This window comes from Archocentrus centrarchus, chromosome 7 (assembly GCF_007364275.1).
Source record: "Archocentrus centrarchus isolate MPI-CPG fArcCen1 chromosome 7, fArcCen1, whole genome shotgun sequence".
NCBI classification, from domain to species: Eukaryota; Metazoa; Chordata; class Actinopteri; order Cichliformes; family Cichlidae; genus Archocentrus; species Archocentrus centrarchus.
The window spans coordinates 28,829,471-28,851,364 of NC_044352.1; the positions used below are offsets into that span (position 1 = coordinate 28,829,471).

At 43.2% G+C, this 21,894-nt stretch overlaps 1 protein-coding gene across 4 annotated transcripts in view; it reads left to right on the forward strand.

The window, feature by feature from the left end:
- The window catches only part of agrn (agrin), a 286,862-nt gene that overhangs the window by 213,358 nt on the left and 51,610 nt on the right, over positions 1-21,894 (forward strand). For all 4 annotated transcript variants that reach the window (XM_030732751.1, XM_030732752.1, XM_030732753.1 and 1 more), the window contains 5 exons: positions 2,818-3,039; positions 13,238-13,435; positions 13,933-14,133; positions 19,422-19,570; positions 20,332-20,437. In XM_030732751.1, coding sequence (XP_030588611.1) covers positions 2,818-3,039; positions 13,238-13,435; positions 13,933-14,133; positions 19,422-19,570; positions 20,332-20,437 — 876 coding nt within the window. The remainder of the gene's footprint in view (positions 1-2,817; positions 3,040-13,237; positions 13,436-13,932; positions 14,134-19,421; positions 19,571-20,331; positions 20,438-21,894) is intronic.

The following is a 21,894-nucleotide window of genomic DNA, read 5'->3' on the forward strand; positions in this document are numbered from 1 at the left end:
GAGACGATACAGACTGAGGTGACACCCAGAATGTAAAGTCCTCTCAGCTTGTGTGGTACTACAGAGACAGAGCACATTACACACTAGCAGAGCTGAATCCTTGATTGGAAACCAAAGTATTCCAGCTTCTTTTCCCCCGCCCCTGACGTTTCTCTAAAGCCATAAGAGACAACTCACCGCACGTGCTCAGCCATTAAAACAATGCCTTGGCTACTATGTGTTTGGCACCTCACATTTAACAGTCAAGCTCATTTTCGTGCATAAAATAGAACCGTTTCAGCCCAGCAATTGTGGTTTATGCTGGACTTGCCTGAAAGCAACACTGATACATGCATGAAGAGATGGATTTTCATATTTGGGAGAAGACCAGAGAGCAAAAGAGAGCTGGAAAAAGGCGTGTGAGCGCCGAGCCTTCGTTGTGACAGGCTGTCATTTCAAAGCTTCTCCCTGCATCCAAGGGAAAGCAAAAAGACAGCTTCAGTATTTAACTGTGTCACAAGACTTTTTACACTTGGGGAGATTTTTTTTTTTCCTTTTTCTTCTTCTTCTTGCATCGTCTCCAGTTAATAAATCGGGCAGAAATTTTGCCCCCCAGAGGTAGAGGATGATTAAAAAAATATATAGTTTTGGAGGGGAATTCTTTCATCTTTTTTATGAGTGTGAAACAAAGAGAAAAGGAGACAAAGGCCTTATCGGAGGCTGCAGTTGTGTTTTAGGAGCCCGTCCTTGGGAAGTGGGCTGGCGAACTTTTGTGCAGGCCAAGGTTGTACAGTTAAGCTCGGATCACAAGCGTCGACTGTTACACACTTGCAGACACATGCAAGGCGTTGAAATGAGATCACAGGGAATCAGTTGTTTTTGAAGCGGCGCAGAATTAAGCGGCATTGAGCAGCTTTCATATTTATGTGGCACCTCCGAGCTCTTTTGAAACAGCAGCTTGCCTTCAAAACGCAGAAATCAATAATGGTCTTTCACCCTTTAATCTGAAACGCTCACCCTCGGAAATGAGAGCGCCCGTGTCCTCGCTCGAGTTCAGGAAAGATTTGTTCAATTACAGCCACAACTTTGCTGGAAACCAGTAGGCGGTAGCGGACAAACTATATTACACCTCCACCGATTTTTATTTTAACATCTGTACTTCAGCTCAGGCGTGATCATCATTCAGAAGGATGAGCCAAAGGATCTGCCTTATCTGTCGTAGATAGCGGTGATCTTTATCCCACATACCCCTTCTTTCATCAGAGTGCAACAAGCTAATTGCCGCCGTCTGTGTTATCAGTTGATAATTTCCCCCCTGTGTTACGGCTACGAGTTGAGGCTCTACTGCATATCCCTGAGCTAATAAATGAATCATGGGGCTTTGCACATGCCAAGTCAGCCTCCACCCATGTTGCCATCTAATCCCATAATGGTCTCAATAATGATGGAGCCATGGGTGGCATCATTACAAAGGGCAGTTTCCATGACAGCACCTCTACTCATCTAAACCAAAGCTCAAACTAAAGGTGGCGCAGAGAAGGGAGAAGTTTTTGTTTTGCTTTGGTTGTGAAATGCACCACTTTCAATTTCAACCCCTGCTTCTCATCAAAAACTATTTGATGCCTCCGTCTGCGTTTCCCGCTAATCTGCAGACACACCACATTTAGCGGAGGGATCCGTTCCTCATGCGTGAAACTTCCGAAATGAAAACCACTACGGAGCCAGGCTATCATCTTTTGCTTACGCTCGATACCGGAGTGCACACTATCCCACCTGAGGCCTCAATCTTCAGCTGTCGAGCCGAGCCGACAGCACTTGTGCTCACACGCTGGCACCCCGTCTCAGAACACACAATGCCATGTAATATTTTCATTGATACGTAAAGCTTTAAAGAACTGATGAGATGGGAGGCTGTGATCAAAGCATTGTTCGTGCCCGTTTTCTTTTTTTTTTTTTTCAGGTTTTCCCCTCTGTTCTGATCAAGTCAGGTTTTTATCAGCCCAGCCTTCACCCATGTGCCGCTACTGAGAAGCATGGGTGCAAAATCCAGTCCTCGTTTTAATGAAGTCATGCTGGAGTTAGCGTGTAAGAAGGAAAGACTGAGGCAGACACCTCTCTCTGATGTTCACATTTCATATCTGCCTCTGCCCAGGAGCTTGCCTTTTTTGAATTATTAAGCAGAGGGCTCTTTCTTCTTTTTGCCTATTTCTTTCTTTTTTTTTAAAAAAATTCTCTACATTTTCTCCCTCTCTCAAAAGCGCACTCTATCCCTCATGCTCTTCCTTTTCCTTGCTCGTCCATGTCAGTTCAACCAGCTTTGGCTGAAGCAATGGCTCTCACTGAGATGCAAATGGCAGCCTTTGAAGGGGCACACTGGGAACGTCAATTAATCCAGGCGTTTACGCGCCTGAAAAAGGAAAAAAAAAAGCCTGTGCAACCATTGTTCGTAGGCTGTTTCATCTCTATTGTGCTACAGGGCCATGTTTTTATCCACTGTCCTCGTGCCTCCGGATTCAGTGGACTCTTCAAAAATTCAGGATACATCAGGATAGGTACAAAGGCAAGGAAATGACATAGGAAACTGAGGAAGCTGAGGTGTCACAGGACTAGGGCTGCATTTCATATTCCATCATATCTCTTTTCCTCCCTAAACCCTTTCTAACTCAAAACCCTGTTCTGTGTGTAGCTATATTCTAACTTACCTCACTATAACCTGTGCCCTTTCCAACCCCAGACTTCTCTCCAACCTCAATTTTATATTCTCCCCACCGCTCAGCTATACTGTTTGGTACCCTGCCTCTAACTATGATCTCTGTCTCTCGGCTGGTTGGCCTTCAGATCTCAACATACCAAGCCCCTGCATGAATAAAGTGTGCGATCACGGGGCAGAGTGTGTGGTCAAGAACAACGAACCGGTGTGCGAGTGCCCCGAGGCCTGCCCGCAAACGTCCGACCCCGTGTGCGGATCCGATGGCCAGAGCTACGGCAGCCCCTGCGAGATGCGATCCATGGGTTGCGCCCTGCAGAAGGACATCAGCATCCAACACAAAGGACCTTGCAGTGAGTAAAAAAGCAAAAAAAAAAAAAACAAATATAAAAAATACTTACATCTCAGTAATAAATTAACGTCATGCTCGTATGGTCACACTGCCGCGTGCAGGCAGTTATAGTGTGGAGAAATGACTGTGAAATGGTGTGAATCACAGCTCACACACACACACAGGGATCTCTCCCTGGAATATAATTTTGATAATTAATTAATAGTGCCACAATACTGAGAGGCAAAATTATAATCCACAGACATTAACAGTTAACACATAAAAAACAAATTTATGCTCACGCGTGAGCCCACTGGAGGCCGTTCCAAATCCAGTAAAGGCAAATCAATACTTAACACACTGATGAATTTCACCATCCCTTGTCTATTACTCTTTATCTGTTCCTTCGTGCTCTTCATCAGCGCTTCTATTGCAAGACCGCAACTTCAATTTGCCTGTTTTGACCTTTAAGTGAAGATGCACTTTGCTTTCGATGAAACGGAGCGCGCTGCATATTTTCCTGTAATTGGCTACATGAGTCACTTGGCTTTGTCTTGCACTGCTGCAGTATCAGCTAGTCATTAGTATACCAGCGACAGCAGAGCTTCAAGTGGTAAAAATATCTCCATACCCACTATGCTGGCACACAGCCATATGGACAGGTTTTTGCAGCTTGGTAAACCCACTCAGTGAATACTCTCAGTGGCTTAATGCCATTTTGGAAGGCCAATTTTCCCATGGACTCTAATTGGTTATTGAGTATTCTTGCTTGTCTACAAGTCAAGTCATTCACTTTTTACTCAAACTGGGCAGAAGTACAGTGGCTGTTAGCCCCATGGCCTGACTCTCTGTGTAACTCAATTTTAATGCAATGGATTTTTTTTGTTTCCTGCATATTTTGAGGACAGTAACAATAAAATCTGTCGGCCTCTGCAGGACAGTATTTGTGAGTGAGATGAGCAGTTAGCACAATGATCAATGCAGCAGAATTAGTTTGGTGTTAGGAAATTGTACTTCACTGTCCTAAGGTGTTTTTTTTTGGGGGGGGGGTTACTGTACAAATGAATCTAAATGTTTTAATAAAACATGGCTTGAGTTTTTTGTGTACTGAAAATGACAGAGTTAGTACCTGGAGAGGTGCTATGTGGACTCTTTGCCTCTCTGTGTACTGCATCTGTCATCCTTTCCTTCCAGCCTTCTCTTAATTGAACTCCAGCGTGTAAGGATGTATACCAACGAGAAATAGATCTGAAGCAGTGTTCAGTCGGTGGGAAGGCACGTCAATTTTGCGCACCGCGCCACAGGTAGACAGCAGATCTGTCGGCTCGGAGTCCCTCTGCGGTAATGAATAGTCTTTATTTTAAAAAGTGAGAGGCAGGGCGAGCTGGCGGGGCTGAGGGGCCCTGTGTGTAATCCAGCACTATGGATGGTTCTTGGCTCCCAGAGGAACAGGCCTGCGTCAGCGCAATGGTGCCATAAAAATGCTGAGGCATTGGCTTGCCAAGCGCGAGCCGGCCCGAGAAATGATGGCGATGATAATGTGGGTTATTTCTGGGCTGTTTGCACAGCTTTACTGGGCTTTTATTCAGCACCATAACAACTGACTGACTTAAGCTATTATCTCACCTAATTATCACCGGCTATTCCCTCCACTAATATACTATACATGTTCACCGAGCAGAAAAGGAGAGAGACAATATGTGCTGCCTTCAGGTGGAGTTGGAAGAATAGGAATTAACTGTTAAAGATATAAGCAAAGAAGGTGAATCAAATTAGAAGGTCTGACCTTTGGATTGCAGAACCACAGCAGAACTGGTGATAATTGGAGTTAAAAAATATATAGACTGTGCAAAAGTCTTGAGCAACCCCATATTTCTTTATATTTTGCTTCCAATTTTAAGTAAGTAGTTTTGAGTAATTGTTCTCCAGGCTTCCTTTCAAAGTTTTTCTTTGGACGTTGGCAGCTTTTTCAATCCAGTCCATGTACCTGATCATTTTTAGGAGCAATGTTTGTCTGTTAAGCCACTTAACGCTGATCTATGAATCATTTAAGCATAAATTATATCAGCGTGGTGTTTTGAGGAAACTGGACAAGTGGAGGACAAAAGAAGAAGTGGCAGACCCATCTCGACAGAGAACAGAACAAAAGGCAGAAACATCCAAAGAAGAGCTTTGAATGTCCTTCAGGAAGCCTGGAGAACTGTTCTTGAACACTACTTAAAGAAATGACAAGAAAGCTCCCTGAGAGAGTTCAGACTGTGTTGGAGAACAAAGGTGGTCACACCAGATTTTGACTTTCAAGCTTCTTAGACTTGTAAAAACTCTATTTTTGCCTTATATGCTGTATTTCTATGTATGTTTGCACACTTTTGAATAAATCGCTGCACCTGTTTCCCCATTTTCCTACCAAAATGATAAAGAAATGAGATGTGGCTCAAGACTGTTGTGCAGTGCTGCAGGCCTTCACAATATTTCATTTATATGATTTCCTAAATAGCCACCAAGGAAAGGGCACATTTGTTTACTGTTGCCGTTTTGTTATTTCCGCCCAAATGCTCTATAAGCTGTAAGCTGTCATATTTATGGCTACCAGGCTCAAAAGTAGGAGCTTAGGTGAGGCTGTGAGGGTAGCAATAGTGTAAGGGGTGAGAGAAGTGCCACAACAGGCAACTTAACTGTGCTTGCGTACTTAGCTCTGTGTGTGCATGTGTGTGCGGCTTATAGCCTCTCATGGGCCCAGACATAATTTCATTTCTATCCCTCCGGGCTGGAAACATAGTGGTTATCTATATGGCTCAGGTGCAACCTGATAGCAATATGACTGACATTTGTTATTATTCAGAGATTTTTTCCTCCTCACGCATTTGAGTGGCGGGCCACCTTGTAACAGCGGCTGGAAGAGGTACACTTGGTTAATAGACCCCCCAGCTGAATATCAGTCACCCCAAGAAAAAAGCCCATTCATGTTGACTACCCAAACAGATGAGAGCAGAGGTGCCTGAATCATTTGAGAAAAGGAAATAACAACTTCCCCTTTTTTTTTCCTCCCACAGGTGTTGGAAATGATATTCTCAGTTGAGTAAGAAATATAGGTCACACAGGCAGGCAGTGAGAGAGAAAAAGAGGAAATAAAAGAGGGCAGAGGAAAGAGGGAGGAGAATGTGATAAATGTTGGGAGGAAAGGAGATGGAGGTAAATAAGATGAGGAGGCGCGAAGAAAGTGGGGGGGGGGGGGGGGGGGGGGGGCAGAGTTAATAGTGTACTGGCCAGACATGCATCAACAGGGGAGTTGTTATCACCCAGGCATGTTCACAGACCTCCAAAACACAAAGCAGCCTTCTTCTTTCTTCTTAATCCTGAGGCAATACTCAACCCAGACCCCCCTCAGCTGCAATTTTCAGGTTTTCCCCCAGTAGGAAAATCCAAAAAAAAAAAATGCTGTAAAGCTGGAGGCTCTTTGTTTTGTTTTGTTTTTCTTCAATGAGTCAGTTCTTTAGGTTTTCAAGGGCACTTCTCTACCAACCTGCCCTTGTTCCTCATTCTCACCTTCAAATCCACAAACACTTCAACCAAACACAGCGACAGAAACTGTCAAAGTGCAAAGTTGCTAACATCAGGTCCCTGTGACTTCAAGGGGACCTTGACAAAATATTTGCAGGTCCTCAGCCAAAGGAATAAAGGTTTCTTTTGATAGTTGAAGACGTGAAGGGAAAATATAGAAATATGTGAGAATATCATACAACACGTATTACAAACACGTATCAAAACAGTTGGGACACGGGCAACAAAAGGCTGGAAAAAAAGAAACAGCTGGAGGAACGTTTTGCAACTAATTAAGTTAAACGGCAACAAGTCAGTAACATGACTGTATGAAAACATCGTCTTAGAGAGGCAGAGCTTCACAGAAGTAAAGATGGGCAGAAGTTCACCAATCTGCAAAAAAAAAAAACTGCATCCACAAATAGTGGAACAATTTCAGAATAATGTTCCTCAATGCAAAATTGTGAAGACTTTGAACTTCTCATCATCTACAGTACATAATATCATGAAAAGATTCCAGGAATCTGGAGAAATCTTTGGTGAATATTCGAGCCCTGTGATCTTCAGGCCCTCAGGTGGAGCTGCTTTAAAAACTGTCATGATTCTGTCATGGAAATCACTCAGGAACACCTCCAAAAAGCACTGTCTGTGAGCACAGTTCACTGTGCATGCTACAAATGCAGGTTAAAGCTCTGTCATGCAAAGAAGAAGCCATATGTGAGCATGATCTAGAAACTGTGCTGTCTCCTTGGGGCCAAAGCTCATTTAAAATGGACTGAGGCAAAGTGGAAAACTGCTCTGTGGTCAGAAAAAAACATGGACACTGTGCCCTCCAGACTGGAGGGAGGCCATCGAGCTTGTTATCAGTGCTCACTTCAAAAGCCTGCATCTCTGGGGGTGCATTGATGCTTATGGAGCTGGCAGTTTGCTCATCTAGAAAGCCGCCATCAATGCTGAGAGGTGTATACAGGTTTTAGAGCAACATGCGCTCCTATTTAGATGATGTCTTTTTCAGGGAAGGTTTTGCATATTTCAGCAAGACAATGCTAAACCACATACTGCATCTATTACAACAGCATGACTTCGCAGTAGAAGTGTCTGTGTGCTGAACTGGCCCGCCTGCAGTCCAGACTTTTCACCATTTGAAAAAAATTTGGCAGATCATGAAACGGAAAATACAACAAAGAAGACTGTTGAGCATCAGACAAGAATGGGACAACCTTCCTTTCCCAGAGGTCCAGCAGCTGCTCTCCTCAGTTCCCAGATGTTTACAGACTGTTGTTAAAAAGAAGAGCGGATGCCACACAGTAGTAAACATGACCCTGCCCCAGGTTTCTGAGACATGTTGCTGCCAAAAATTCACAAAATATGGGTTCTTTTTATGAGCTCTGCAGATCACTGCATTTTGCTTTTATTTAGATTTTATAGAGTATCTCAATTTTGGGGGAATTAGGGTTGTATAAGGAGATGACCCATAAATATCTGTTGTCTCATCAAGTCAAAGTTCATAAGTCATGTTGTGCTGTTAAAAAGCACAACATGACTTTGCTCATTTCTAAAATAAATGAGTATGCCAGCTTTGGGTGCCAAAAACTGGTGGCTCACGTGGTAGAGCATGCAGCCATGTTCAACTTGACCTGAGGCTTTTGCTCCATGCCTCACCAATGTTACAATTTAGCGAGCATCTCCAGACAGCTTAAAAACATACTGTAGATTTCACATGTGCCAAATTGGTGTACCTCAGCCAGAGCCTAAAGAAAACCCACCTCGTTGCCAGACTTGTTATAAACAGCATGCAAAAATCATTCGAACTCCCCTGTTCTGGGTGCCAGTGCTGCCTAAATGGTTGCCCAAATGTGATTAAGCCCATCAGCCCATCTCCATACTCACAAAACATCAATCTGGCAGCTGTGTTTGAGACAGAGACTGGTGCCATTTTTAAGTCTTTATTGGCCCGAATCATGAATCATTGGCCTGCTATAAAGGCAGAACCAATTTTATTTGACTTTTAAGCTATTATTTTTAATTTAGTTAGTATTAGTGTAAAGTTCTTTATCAGAAAAGGCTTTAAAATATCTCACATTGATCTGGGATACAGATCAATGCTATACTGTATATTTTGTAGGCCCTTGCAGTAGTGCACCTGAAAGGCATTTGCATGAGATGAAAGATCCCCCGTTGTAATGTCTCTCATTCTTTATTGTCATGTCTGTGTTTCATAATGGCGAGCCAGACTTTTCACCTTAAATTCTGAACTTTTAATGGCTGTGAGGTTGCCTCCAGAAACCACTGAAACTCAGAAATGGTGATGACAGACTTGGAGATGACTGAATCAGAGATCAGACATGACAAAAAAGTACACATCCTACCATTATCAGTAATGGCAACAATCCCCCCCCTTCTTTTGCTGGCTTTGAACTGAAGCTCCCCTCCTCTTCTGTCTGTGATGCATGTTGTCTGGAGGATCAGGCAGTGCAGAGAGCCAGGTGCGAGGGGCAGGAGCTGATAAAGAAGCGAGGCTACTATCAGGACACAGGGCCTGATAAAGGACAACACTCACCACTTCCACTTCCTGATTTATAGCTGCCTAAACCACAGAGGAGCAACGACCACAGCAGCCCTCCTTTACTATATTTTATGTTTATTTATTTTATGTCATAGAAAATCCTTGCAGGGGAGATTCTTCACTGAATATATATATATATATATATATATATATATATATATATATATATATATATATATATATATATATATATATATATATCAGTGCACTTCATTGTTATGTTTGTCATGCTGAGTCATTAAATACTGACAAAACAATAATGTACCCCCAACATTACACTCTTATGTGACACCCCATTCTAAAACTATGGCTGGAAATGTGGCGCTTCCACAAGATTTTGGAACTTGCAGGGATCTGCTCCCATCCTATAAACAAAGTGCATTAGTGAGGCTAGCCGCTGACACTGAGGCCTGGATTGCCGTCTGTGACCGCGACAGCAGCAAGCGTATCGAATTGGTCTGTGCTGGTCAGGTCTTCGACAGCAAAATCATTTGAAGGTCCTGCACAGGAAAAGTGACACGTTGCAAAAGGTCAGAGCAATCAAAAAACTGTTGCAACAGCTTTGGAGGCAAAAATATCATTTGTAGAAAAATGTCACAGATGTCCACTAAGATGTTCCCAGACTGAAAGTCAAGATAGATGGCCAGACTTTGAATAATAGTCAAAAGTACACATCGATTTAGCATAAACACTTGTCCTGAATGTCCTGCTCTTGCAGTTTAATTTAAGTATGTCTTCATAGAATTGGCCATTCTACCTGCACAGAGTGAAACATTTGCTCCTACAGGCTCCCGCAGGCAATGCAATGTACATAAAGTGCCACATTTTTAGCCAAATCCACTTCACAGTCAAGGCTGTTAATCAAGAAGGCAGTGGATGCCTTCACTAGATGGAGAGATGAAGGAAATGAATGGCTCTAAAAGAGTAATAAACAGATTAATAATGTGGAGGGTTCCAGCGGCCAGCCTCGCCTCTCTCAATTAGTGCTAAATCAGCGGTGGGTATTAGCCTGCCCCTAATTGAATGTGATAGTGAGCTGTGCTAATGCAATCCTCCTGGTGTAATTGGTGTCAGAGGAAAAGGTGTCTATGCTACTAGCCTTTTCTGTCTATGAGGTCTTAGATTTGCCTTCTCATTTGTTTCATGCCCCCACGTGCGCTCAGTTAGCACCCTGAGCATATCCGAGCCTGCCGTGCCGTTTCTTTTGAGAGAAACTTCGTCTCACTCAATCAGTCGAGAGATGATCCAGATAAATCCTCAAACTAATATGAAAGCTTTCAAAAGCTCTCTTGGCCTTTCCTCGGGTATCTCAGCACTGTCTTTTGGTGAGAAAATACAGATGTCCTCAGCCGGATTCTGAATGAAAAGCAGTGAAAAAGCAGCACATTTTGGGGCATTAGCCTTACAATCTTACAGGAAAGTGCGATTTTTCACACTCAGTTGAGACTAGCTCTTTTCGGCATCCGCTGCTGAGAAGCTTCCCAAAAAAAAAAAAAAAAATGGTGCTGGCACTATGCTTCCCATAGGGATGGGAGTAGCCAGTACCTGGCTTTCACTACATACAACAATTGGTATTCAGCCCAAAGAACTCAATTCTTGTCTCATCAGACCAGAGAATCGTTTCCTTCGTGCTTTCAGAATGATTTAAGTGTAATTTGGCAAACTCTAGCCAGGCCCTCTTGTGGATTTGACTCAGGACTAGCTTCAGTTTCTGATCACCTGATTGATGGAGTGCTGGAGAGGTGTATGACCTTCTGGTGGCTTCATCTATTTTTGGTGACAATTTTCAAAGCTCATTGTGTTGAGCTATTTAGTTTCAGTTCCAGAAAGAGTGGTTTTGGGAGGCTTGAAATTTCTTTAGTGATGGGACCCACTGTGCTCCTGGGAACTTTATGCACTTTAACATCTTTTCTAAAATCCTCCTCCATGGATTTGTGCTGTGGTAGGGCTCTGTCTGGGAGAGTTTTTTATTTTTTATTTCATGGCTTGGTTTTTACCTCTGACACACAGGTGGACTGTGACAACTTTAAAAGGCAGGTGTGTGACTTTCTATATTATTTAAAATCAGTTGAATGTACCCCATGTAGACTCTTACTAATGTTTTACGCCAGTTCTTCATTTAGAATTGTTATATGGAGAAAACCAAGAATTTCCTGTTGCTCTTCAATATAAATGTACCTGAGTCATACTTAATTCTTATAATCATCCTGCATGAGAAAACTGCAAAAAGAGACATATTCATGACATAAGCCTTATCAAAAATAGAGGACATATAAAATGTCAACTTTATTTTATTATCTTTTTGACATTTAGAAAAGCTGAGGTTTATTTATTTTTTTAAACGTTTGTTCTTTTCAGCTGTAATTGTGTTCTTCGAGAAACAAACCAAGTAGAAAGAGTTTTGGTTCTAGTGGAACTTCTTTTGAAATCATTTTTTCACATGTCACTCTGACCTCTACCCAGACTGTTTCAGTGCTCTGTCAGCCTTCAGTGCACTGTCTGTTATATTTGCATAACAATTTATTTTTGCAGGAGTTACATAACTCTCCAGTCACTTTATTAGGTGAACCTGTTCAACTGCTTGTTAATGCAAAATATCTAATCCGCCAGTCACATGGCAGCAACTCAGTGCATTTAGGCATGTAGACAACTTGCTGAAGCTCAAGCCGAGCATCAGAAGAGGGAAGAAAGGTGAATTCATTGACTTTGAATGTGGCATGGTTGGTAATGACAGACGGGCTGCTCTAAGTATTTCAGAAACTGCTGATCTGCTGGGATTTTCCACAAGCAAGCATCTCAAGGGTTTACAGAGAATTGCAGCTCTCTGCCTGAAAATGCCTTGTTGGTGTCAGAGGAGAGTGTCCAGACTGCTTTGAGCTGATAGGAAGACAACAGTTACTCAAATAACCGCTCATTACACCCAAGGTATTCAGAAGAGCTTCTCTGAGCACACGACATGTCAAACCTTGAAGCAGATGGGCTACGGCAGCAGAAGACCACACCAGCTGCCGCTCCTGTCAGCCAAGAACAGGAAACGGAGGTTACAGCTCTCATGGGCTCACCAATACTGGGCAACAGAAGACTGGAAAAACATTGGCTTGTCTGATGAGTCTCAATTCCTGCTGCACAATTCAGATGGAATTTGGCATTAACAACATGAAAGCCTGGATCCAGCCTGCCTTGTATATTTTTTCTTGGGGTATTTTCTTGGCACACTTTGAGCCACTTAGTACCAACCGAGCATTGTTTTTAAACACACAGCCACAGCCTACCTGAGTATTGTTACTGCCCACGTCCATCCCTTTATAACTTTTCTTATGGCTGCTTCCAGCAGGGTAATGCACCATGTGACAAATCTCAAATAATCTCAGACTTTGAGGCACAAATCCGTGCCACAAAGAATTAAGGCTGTTCTAATAAAGTGTCCAGTGAGTGCGTATTTGTATTGAACAAATCTGTGGTGTGTAATTACCATCTGAAGAAGATCTCCAGCATTTGCAATACTCTGATTTCCAATACCCCGCGAAGATTTCTCCAAATCATCATTCCATATATTTAGCTTGTAATGTAAACTCTAAAATATATTTACTGCAAGTTTTTACTTTTTTTCTCTGTTTGTGCAATTCTTGTTTCTTTGCTTACCACCACACCAGCTTGGTCTCCAACAATTTCAAAACGGGTGGTATGTGTCAAAGTAACATTTACATGAATGCCAGGACCCAGTGTTTCCAAGCAGAACATTGCACTGTAATGAGATAATCAGTGTTATTCACTTCGCCTGTCAGTAGTTTTAATGTTGTGGCTGAAAGACTAAATGACATGCAAAGCTACTGTAAGGATGTGTAGTAGGCAGAAAAGCATTCCTTTGCAATTTTATATCCACTTAAGTGATGTTTCAGGCATCGTCAGGAAGTGAGATGAGTTGAAAAGCACTGCACTGCATATGCATAATGATGACATAAGATAATCCATTTTGAGTCTACCATGCATTAATATGAGCAATGCAAAAGAAACTCAATATTTTCTAAACTCACTGTGTCTGTTAAAGTCAGACCTCACAACCAAGGTTATGTAATTATACCTGAAGCACACACGTTTTCTTATCCCCGTCTAGATGAGGCGTGTGCCAACTGTTCTTTTGGGGCAATCTGCGATGCCCAGACCAAGCAGTGTGTGTGTCCATCGGAGTGTGTCAAGTCCAACCAGCCTGTGTGTGGCAGTGACGGTACCACCTACAGCAGTGAGTGTGAGCTGCATGTGCGGGCCTGCAAACAACAGATGGACCTCCGAGTGGTTAGCCAGGGAGAATGCAGTGAGTAATGCATACATTTATGCAGTATGTGTCCAGTCGTTACAGTATGTCATGTTTAGCATGTCCTTATTAGTATAAATATGAAAGGAAAGATTGGTGATTAGATATTAGGCTAGAAAAGTGCATGATATTCATATGTAAAAGACTGAGCTACATGATATATTTCTTTCCTCTGGCTCTACTTTAACTATGGAAATGACATGTAAAAATAGTGCCCATCAGGAAACTCATAAAACTGCAGGCAGTTCAAATAAGAGCAAACTTGTCAAACTGAATTCTCAGATGGGAAATTACTCAGGCAGCATCTATTGTATATGTTTTAAAAGTGGAATATATTACAAGGGGAAGCAGCATGCATAACAAATAGAAAAGGAAAAGAGAAATCCTATTTAAAAACATATTCCAGAGATGACTTTGAATGTCTGTGTGGTTGAGATGCATCAAAATAACTCACCAGTCGTGCTGCGGCTTGCCACTCTGCTGTGTGTTTAATACAGAAACATGTGGCAGCACTGTTTGTGCCATGGGTGCCCGGTGTGTCCAGAATAGGTGTGAGTGCCCGCAGTGCTCAGGCGAGGCCTTCTCCCCAGTGTGCGGAAGCGATGGCGTCACCTACGACAATGAGTGTGAACTTCGCCGAGATTCCTGCACGCACAAGAAGAGGATTGATGTGGTGAAGCCCGGCAACTGTGACGACGGTAGGAAATGGACTTTAAAATGGTGTAATTATGTTAACCAATCGTCCATTGAAGTGGTGTAATTATCTTTGTCGACTGACCTGTGGTGCACTATTCAGTCATCTGTGGATTTTTAGTAATGGTGGCATATGCCACCAGCGGCACGACAAGCCGTCTTAACGCAGCGAAAGCTGAGGTGACAGTCGCCGGTGTGTGTCTGTAAACAAAACCTGTTACAAATACGGAAATGACTTCTGGGTTATTAAGCTCAGGTCAGCTGTACTTTTTCAAAACGGTATTTACATTGGCTGGTTGTCTGGCTGACTTGTTTGCTCATGAGCGTGCTTTGTAATGTATCAGCTGCAGCTGTTTTTGTTTATGGATCTCACCGGTTTCCCCCTTTGCAACTTGATGCCTCAATAAACTGAGACTAATTAATTACAGATGGGTTTTCATTTGGTATCAGGAACTTGTAGATGCATCTTAAACTCAATGCTTCCTGCATTTGTGTCGCTAAAATGAAATATGTGCGCAGTATAGGTGACTGAAGTATATTGGAGAATGGAAATATTATGTGTGTTTAAAAAAAAAGGCTGGTGATTATCACATGCACTTTTACCTGAATTTGCAATATGAGCTGTAATAGCATGAATCATTATGTTTGGCCTTTATTATGGGGGAGCTAGGTTGGGTTTGTTTGTGTTATGACAGCTAGGGTACACATTTTTATCAATCTCCTCTATTCAATTAGGCTTTTAAATGCGTGACCGATGGCACTTAATGTGAGTATCCCTCATTTCCATGCCTGTAGCTTTGTCATTGCTCCACATTCTGAATAAATGAGCTCTGATTCACCGTGCAGATCATATCTTGATCAGCGCTGACAGACTGAGGCGGGATATCGCAGTCCCTCGCTCAGCCCATCTTGGGGACAACTCTGGAGGGAGCAAAATGCCAACCTCTGGTTTTAAATGCAGACAGTGGCAATGCTGTTCCCTTGTGGCTAGTTGGCCATCACAGTGAACATAGTCATCCACTGACAAGGTGTGAAGGGGAGCAGATTACACCTGCCAGCAGGAGGGATGGCTGAAGAGAAGAAAAGAAGGGGTAGATGGAGGACAGAGCAAATAGAGATGAGGGGAATCCACTTCCATTTTGATTGCTGTAGCCAGGGGTGGGTTTTTTTCCCTTTTTTTTTTTTTCTCCCCTCCTTCCTTTTTTTTTTTTTTCCCCTGCTGCCATTGTCTACCATAGTTGGCCCCGGGCCTGTGAGGCGAATCTCACCGTCAAAGCTTCTTGTGGTCGATTTAACATCATTTCATTGACTGAGATAAGTGACCTTCTTTTTGTATGTGGAGCATGAAGAAATGTGAAACTGTATGCCCCCGATGCAGACATGCAGACTTACTGTCACCACACACACACACACACACACACACACACACACACACACACACACACACACACACACGCATGCATGCACGCGCACACACACGCACGCACAGCTACACACTCCTCAGTGTCTGCAGGTTGTATCAGGCAAAAAAGTATTCTCATCTGCATCCCAGGGGCATTGCTCTGCTTTGCGCTGCCTGATGGCTTTGTTTTTATATTTTATTCTCTCTACCATACTGTCTCTCAGCATTCTCCTTTTCCCATCACTTGCTCATTTTGATTCAGAGAGGACTATCAGGCTTACACAATAGAATCTTTTTCTTTTTTTTCTTTTTGCTCTACACGTCGCACCCTGCTGTCCCACCCACTCATGTCTCTTTCCATTTTGCACTCTTCTCCATCAAAATTGTGCTTCTCGACAAAAGGGGCACCAAGGCTTTCACAGACAGGGGTGGAGATGGGATTGGCGGAAATCAATAAATTTCACCCCAGGGGCAGCAGCTACTTCTGTCTTTTTCTGCAGGCTCTTCTCCCTGATTCTGTCAGCCCCCTCGTATCTGACCCGGACCCTCCACGGGAATCCTGTAAAACAGTCAGAACCAAGTTGCTGACTTTTGTCTTGAAAGTTGTTCTGCTTCTCTTTGGCTACCTGTCTTAAACAGGATTTGTTGGTGATGTATTCGCCCTTGCCTGGATGTACAATATCTGCAGAAGATTTGGCAAAATTAAGAGCATATGCTGGGTTATAGAGCACCCCTGTCACAAAATGTAATTCTGTTTTTTCTGGCATCCACTGTAGACAACAGCGAAGCTCTACATCACCAGTATGCAGAACTCCGCACTCCATACTTCAAATCTAAGATAAGCCCAGAGAGGAAGTGAATGTGTGATTTATTTGCTTACGTAGACCTGACTTAAAAACCATCCTCATTAGTCTTGCTGGGAGGAGGGGAGCGCACAGCATAAAAATGAAAGTTGTTTTCTCCTGCCTTTTTATTTAGCAGTAATGAAAAATGACAGTGTTCCCACTGTTGGCCATACAGGGAAATTTATCACCTGTTTAATTTCACACTCGGGTAGGCCTGGCCTCAGCTCCTTTTCTCGACACTGACAAAGTGGTAACTGAGAGCAGTGCATCACCTACGGAGGCCCAGGCCCTTTTTAATTGAATAGACATTTAATAAACAAGATTATGAGGGCAGGATCACACGGCGATGCTCGATCCGTGCCCTGCTCCCCGCATGGCACAGATCTGATCAAAGCTCCAAAAGACACACAAAAGCGCACGAAAAACAAAGCGAAGTGGGTGGCTGCGTGGGACGAGAGCTTCTCCGAGTTTGATCAGCGCATTTTTCCTCCACGGGCCATTCATCACAGGGGCTTCTAACCTTCTGTTGAGGCAAAAAAACTTCTTTTCTCCTCCTGCCATCTAAAAACACCCCCATCCCTTTTCCCCAGTGGCTGCGATGCTCCATCCTTCTCTATCTTACAGGAACTTTATTTGGACTGTTGAACATGCTGTCACATCAGTCAAAAGGCAGGCTGTACAAAGGACTGATAGAGGGAGAAAAACCAAAGGGAAATAGCATCTCACTACACGGCGTTGTCATTTTCAACGAGGGAGAATTTCTTTAACGCGACAGATGTCCCAAGTTGACATTCACTCAGGTCATGATATCAGAGGTATCATAATAATATCAGATGCTCCTGGACTATTGATGTTGACACAACAAATCTGGTTGACTGAACATCTTCAGGCTGCATTTCAGTCTATCACATACTTTTTTCCCCTCTCTATCATCTATAATTTACCCGGGTTCTCAAGTCCTCTCCTCTTCCCTCTGTTTTCCTTAACACACAGTTCAACGCAGCTTTCACAATACCGTCTTCTTCTTCACCTCCTCTATTATTTCTACTGTCATATCCTCTCACTCTTTTTTTTTTGGACATTATTCTTATGCAATTCATTTCCTTTCTTCTCTCCGCTGCTCAATTCTGGCTTCTTAATGGAGCTCCCCTGGCTAAATAGACTCCGGCTTCTGACAAGATTGAGTAAAAAGAAACGGATGGGCAGTATGGAGAGAATAGCTGATGCAGCCATCTTGGCTGGGGACATATTAATTGAAAGGTTCATAAGCAGCGTGGGTGACGGGCACATCAAAGAACAACAGCTAATTAGGACCTCCCTTTCGCCTTTCACTTTTATTTATTCCATTCTAATGTTTCTAATTCTTTCATATATTTATCTTGTCTCTGTGAAGGGACCTGAGCGGAATATGAATGGGCTACTCCTGCATTTCCTTTTCACTGCGTCGTGCTGAGCTGGCAAACAGTAAACACATACAGGAAGCCGACCGCGGTTCTGCTGAGCTCCCTCTCGCTTTCTGATTTCTTCTTCCCATTTTCAGGTACCATCTGACGCCAGGCACCTGCGATAATGTCGGCGGCAGCTGAAAGCCATTACGCAGCGCATTAGCTCTGTCACAAAATGTTATGTTTAACTCGGACTGTGGTTCAAAATCAATAAGTTGCAACAATGGGAAATTCAAGTAAAAGGATTAGGGTTGGGGCTTTAAAATGGAGACAGAGCGAGTCCTTAATAAGCCCTGATGTTTTTTTTTTGGGGGGGGGGCTCTACACAAAGCTCCAACTCCTCTGTTGAAGCCACAGATAATAAAGTGAAGGCTCCTCCGCTATATCGACCACTCAAATCTCTCCCACAGCTGATGACCCATATCAAAAAACAGCCAAGGCTTCATCTTCCGCCCCTCCCCGCCTGTGCACTGTGACCTGCTCCGTAATCCACTTTAGAAGATGGTTTATGCTAAGTGCTACTTCCATTACACTATGACATTGATTTAACCATTAGAGAGAGTGCATTGATACACAGAGTTGAATGAGCCCTAAAAGTAGACAAGAAGAGAAAGAAAGACCTCGATTACCTAGTGTGCTTTGAGTCTTTTGCCTGCACTGGGAGCTTTTAGTTGAACTGTATTCCTTTTTTGAATAACAAATTTGTTTTAAATGAACTTTCTGCCGGCCCCCAGGGTGCCTCTCTCTGTCTGACATTCTTTCCGTCTTTCATGCTGCCTGCTTTCATTCCCCGCTTTCACACACATTCACCTAATCTCCCTCAGGAGTTCCACTGTAGGTAAAATTTGCAACTTCAAAAGCCGAGATCCTCCCACTATTTTTGCCTGTACTTTGCAGTACACTCCACCCCCAGTTTGTTTTCCTTAAGCCAACCTTCTTGTCAGATACATCCCCCTTTAAGTAGTTTAGTATAGCCGCACATCCTGGATTGCAATTATGGCATTTTGTTTGTCTTTGCTGCCTCTTTCACTATAAACAGCCTTCGCAGTTCCTCCTACTGCGATACAGAGAAGTGCGTTTTTTAAAAACGACTAAAAGCCATTTCAGGGTCACAGTTAAAGAGTTGCCGGGACAACTTTCTTTAAAGTCTCGGGAGATAATTAGATTTTACAGAACACTTTGCAATTAGTTGCATTCTCATATCGGGAAGCAGGCACCCATAAAGCGGGCCTCACCACCAATTCTCTCCGCACACTTGGAGGCCAGAGTTAATAATTCCCTCCCCCTTTTTTTTTTTGTTTCTGATTTAATTGAAATGAAAGGATGCCTCACTGGTGGTGCAGAGATGTCTAATTTATTTAGTCAATCTGTGGCCCTCGCTAGACACGGTCATTATCTTGTACTACCAGCAGCGCCTTTGGTTCCCTCTCACCATCACGAGGGGACATGTAAATTATCTTAACTTTGTGCTGTTAACTTTAAAACAAATAAAACTGTGGCACTTGCTTTCACTAGATCCATAGACTGAGTGGCCTTTCCCCTGTGTGTGCATGTGTTTTATTAACAACACTGTGTATTTTGGTGTGTGTTTTTTAATGCAGACTGTGGCTCAGGCGGGTCGGGATCAGGCCAGGAGAGCTGTGAACAGGACCGCTGTCGCACGTTTGGAGGCGTGTGGGATGAGGATGCAGAAGACGAAGGCGACCGTTGCAATTGTGAATTCAGCTGCGCGAGCGTGCCTCACAGCCTGGTACAGCAGCCTTCAAAAACCATTTGCCACTAACTGTTAACATGGTTAAATCCATACCCACTCAAAATGAAATACATAAAAAAATCAGACACGTGCTGCTTTTTGGATTATTTTCCCATCTGGGACAAACTCAAATTTGCTATAAAATTACATGAAAATGTATTCTTGAATTTGTGTGTGTTTAGTATTAAATTTGACATTATTGTAAAATAAGGGGCATGGGTAACTTTTTAAGGTCAACTTGAGATGGAAAATTGCACCCATTGCATATAGTCTGCATAACAGTGGAAAGAACCACTGTATTTACAGATCATCTGACTCAAGAACTGGTGCCTGGGGAGCACCGCATGACATGAGGAGAATTCCCCCCGTTAGAAAAAGATCTGTCAAATAAGCAGGAACAAAACCAGGCGATAGATCCTCTTTTTTCCACGAGGTCATCTGACCATCAGCAGCAGCAGCAGCAGTTTGCTTTGTTGTCATGGTTGTGGCTCAGGTGTCACCACATGGTCTAAGTGTGGTGAAAGTGATAACATCTGATTAAGCCATGTCCATTACAACTGAGCAAAATGCCATCTGATAAATGCTGTGAGGTATGAGGAAGCACCCAAGTGTTTAGGCCAGTGGACTTTTCACATTAAATATAAGGCATGCCTCACTAAAACATGGCACCTGGTAATAACTGAAGCTGAGGGTTAAAACAGACACTGTGTCAGACTCTGATTTCTGTAAAAAAAAAAAAAATATTTTTTTTTTTGTAGATTTGTGGCTCAGACGGGAAAAACTACAGCAACGAGTGTGAGCTGAGGAAGGCCAGATGTGAGAAACAAGAGCACTTGTTGATTCAAAATCAGGGACCCTGTGCAGGTCGGTACATTACATCACTCAGTTAATGTCATTACAGTGCACAAGAGCACCCTCATCAAGCCTCATTGACACCGACATCCCATTTCTCCACTCATTTCATCCCATTGATGGGGTTGTAATTGTCTCCAGTTTGAATGTAACTCTGACAGCACTGCTGGTGTGTCTCTTCGGTGTGGCCACGGTAGCCACAAGCAACTGAAATGATGGGAGGTCAATGTTAAATTTGATGTGTGGGTTTGTATAATTTGCTCAGGGAAAGTTGACTCAGCACACTACTACTGTAGCTTTTCAGGTTTTCTGAGAAGCGACGGGTCCTCGTGGGCCGGCTAGTGTGCAGAGTTAAAAATCTTTCTCACAGGCCAAAGTATGAACTACTGTAACTGACAGCTATAACAGTTCACTTTTTTTTAGGTATTCAGAGAATTTAAACCAACAAGCTTGTGCACTGGAGCCTGCTTCTTAGCCCTCAGGACACCACTTTTCCCCTCTTACGTTAATATAAGCGCTCTCTATTTGCATGTAATGAATGACATTTATCAGCCAGAACTGTTGTTAGATCAGTGGCAAAGCAGCAAAGGTTAACCATCTTCCTCTCTGTGGCTATGTTAAATGAAGAGCTTTTGCTAGCACAGGCCGGGGAGCAGAGCAAAAGGCACTTAAGGGATTTTGTGTGATCATTCCAGTCTGTTTGATTCCCCATGGGTCTGAAATAGAGGAGGATGGAGAGAGTTGAAGAGAGTGAGAATGAAGGAGCTGCCAGTGTTTTCACACACATCTCTGCAGATTCTTCTCCTTCCTAAGCTGGCCTCCTTGGGCACTGACTGTCACGCTTCTCTACCATCCATGGATAATCAATCCTTTTTTGAAGAGCCCTCTATGGGTACAAGGCCTCTGGGTTCTCATCTCCTATTGGCTAATGGGGGAAAAAAACTCAGATCTTGGGGAATTTTACTGCCCTCCACATTAGCTATGTAAGGAGAAACTTCATTTGACCTCAGCTCCAGAAACTTTATCAAAACATGCCAGCTCTCAGTAGCGGAGCATGAAAGCAGCCTTGTATTTTAGAGGTTCTCGGTTTGAAAAGCTACCTATTTTGCATACAGCGTCAACACAGTTGTCTGCTGCATGCACATTTGTAAAGTTTGCCTCTCGTCGCATTTCAAGCAGCTGTTTTTCACTGCCTGCAAACTCAAATCAGGGTCAGGGATTTCAATATAATCCACTGTTGGTTGACTAGAAACGTGTGCAGATGTGCCCTTGCAGGAATAAAAAAGACTAGCAACACTCAGCGAAGCGGAGAAAGCACAGCAGCAGACCTTGAAGATGTGAGGGTAATATTGCATGTCACAGTGAGGTGCATTGTGCCGGACAATAGCCACTGAAGAGGAGAGACCCTTGAAGGGTGGAAGAACATATGAAATTAAAAGTTCTCCTTGTCCTAATAGGCTCAGTACAGA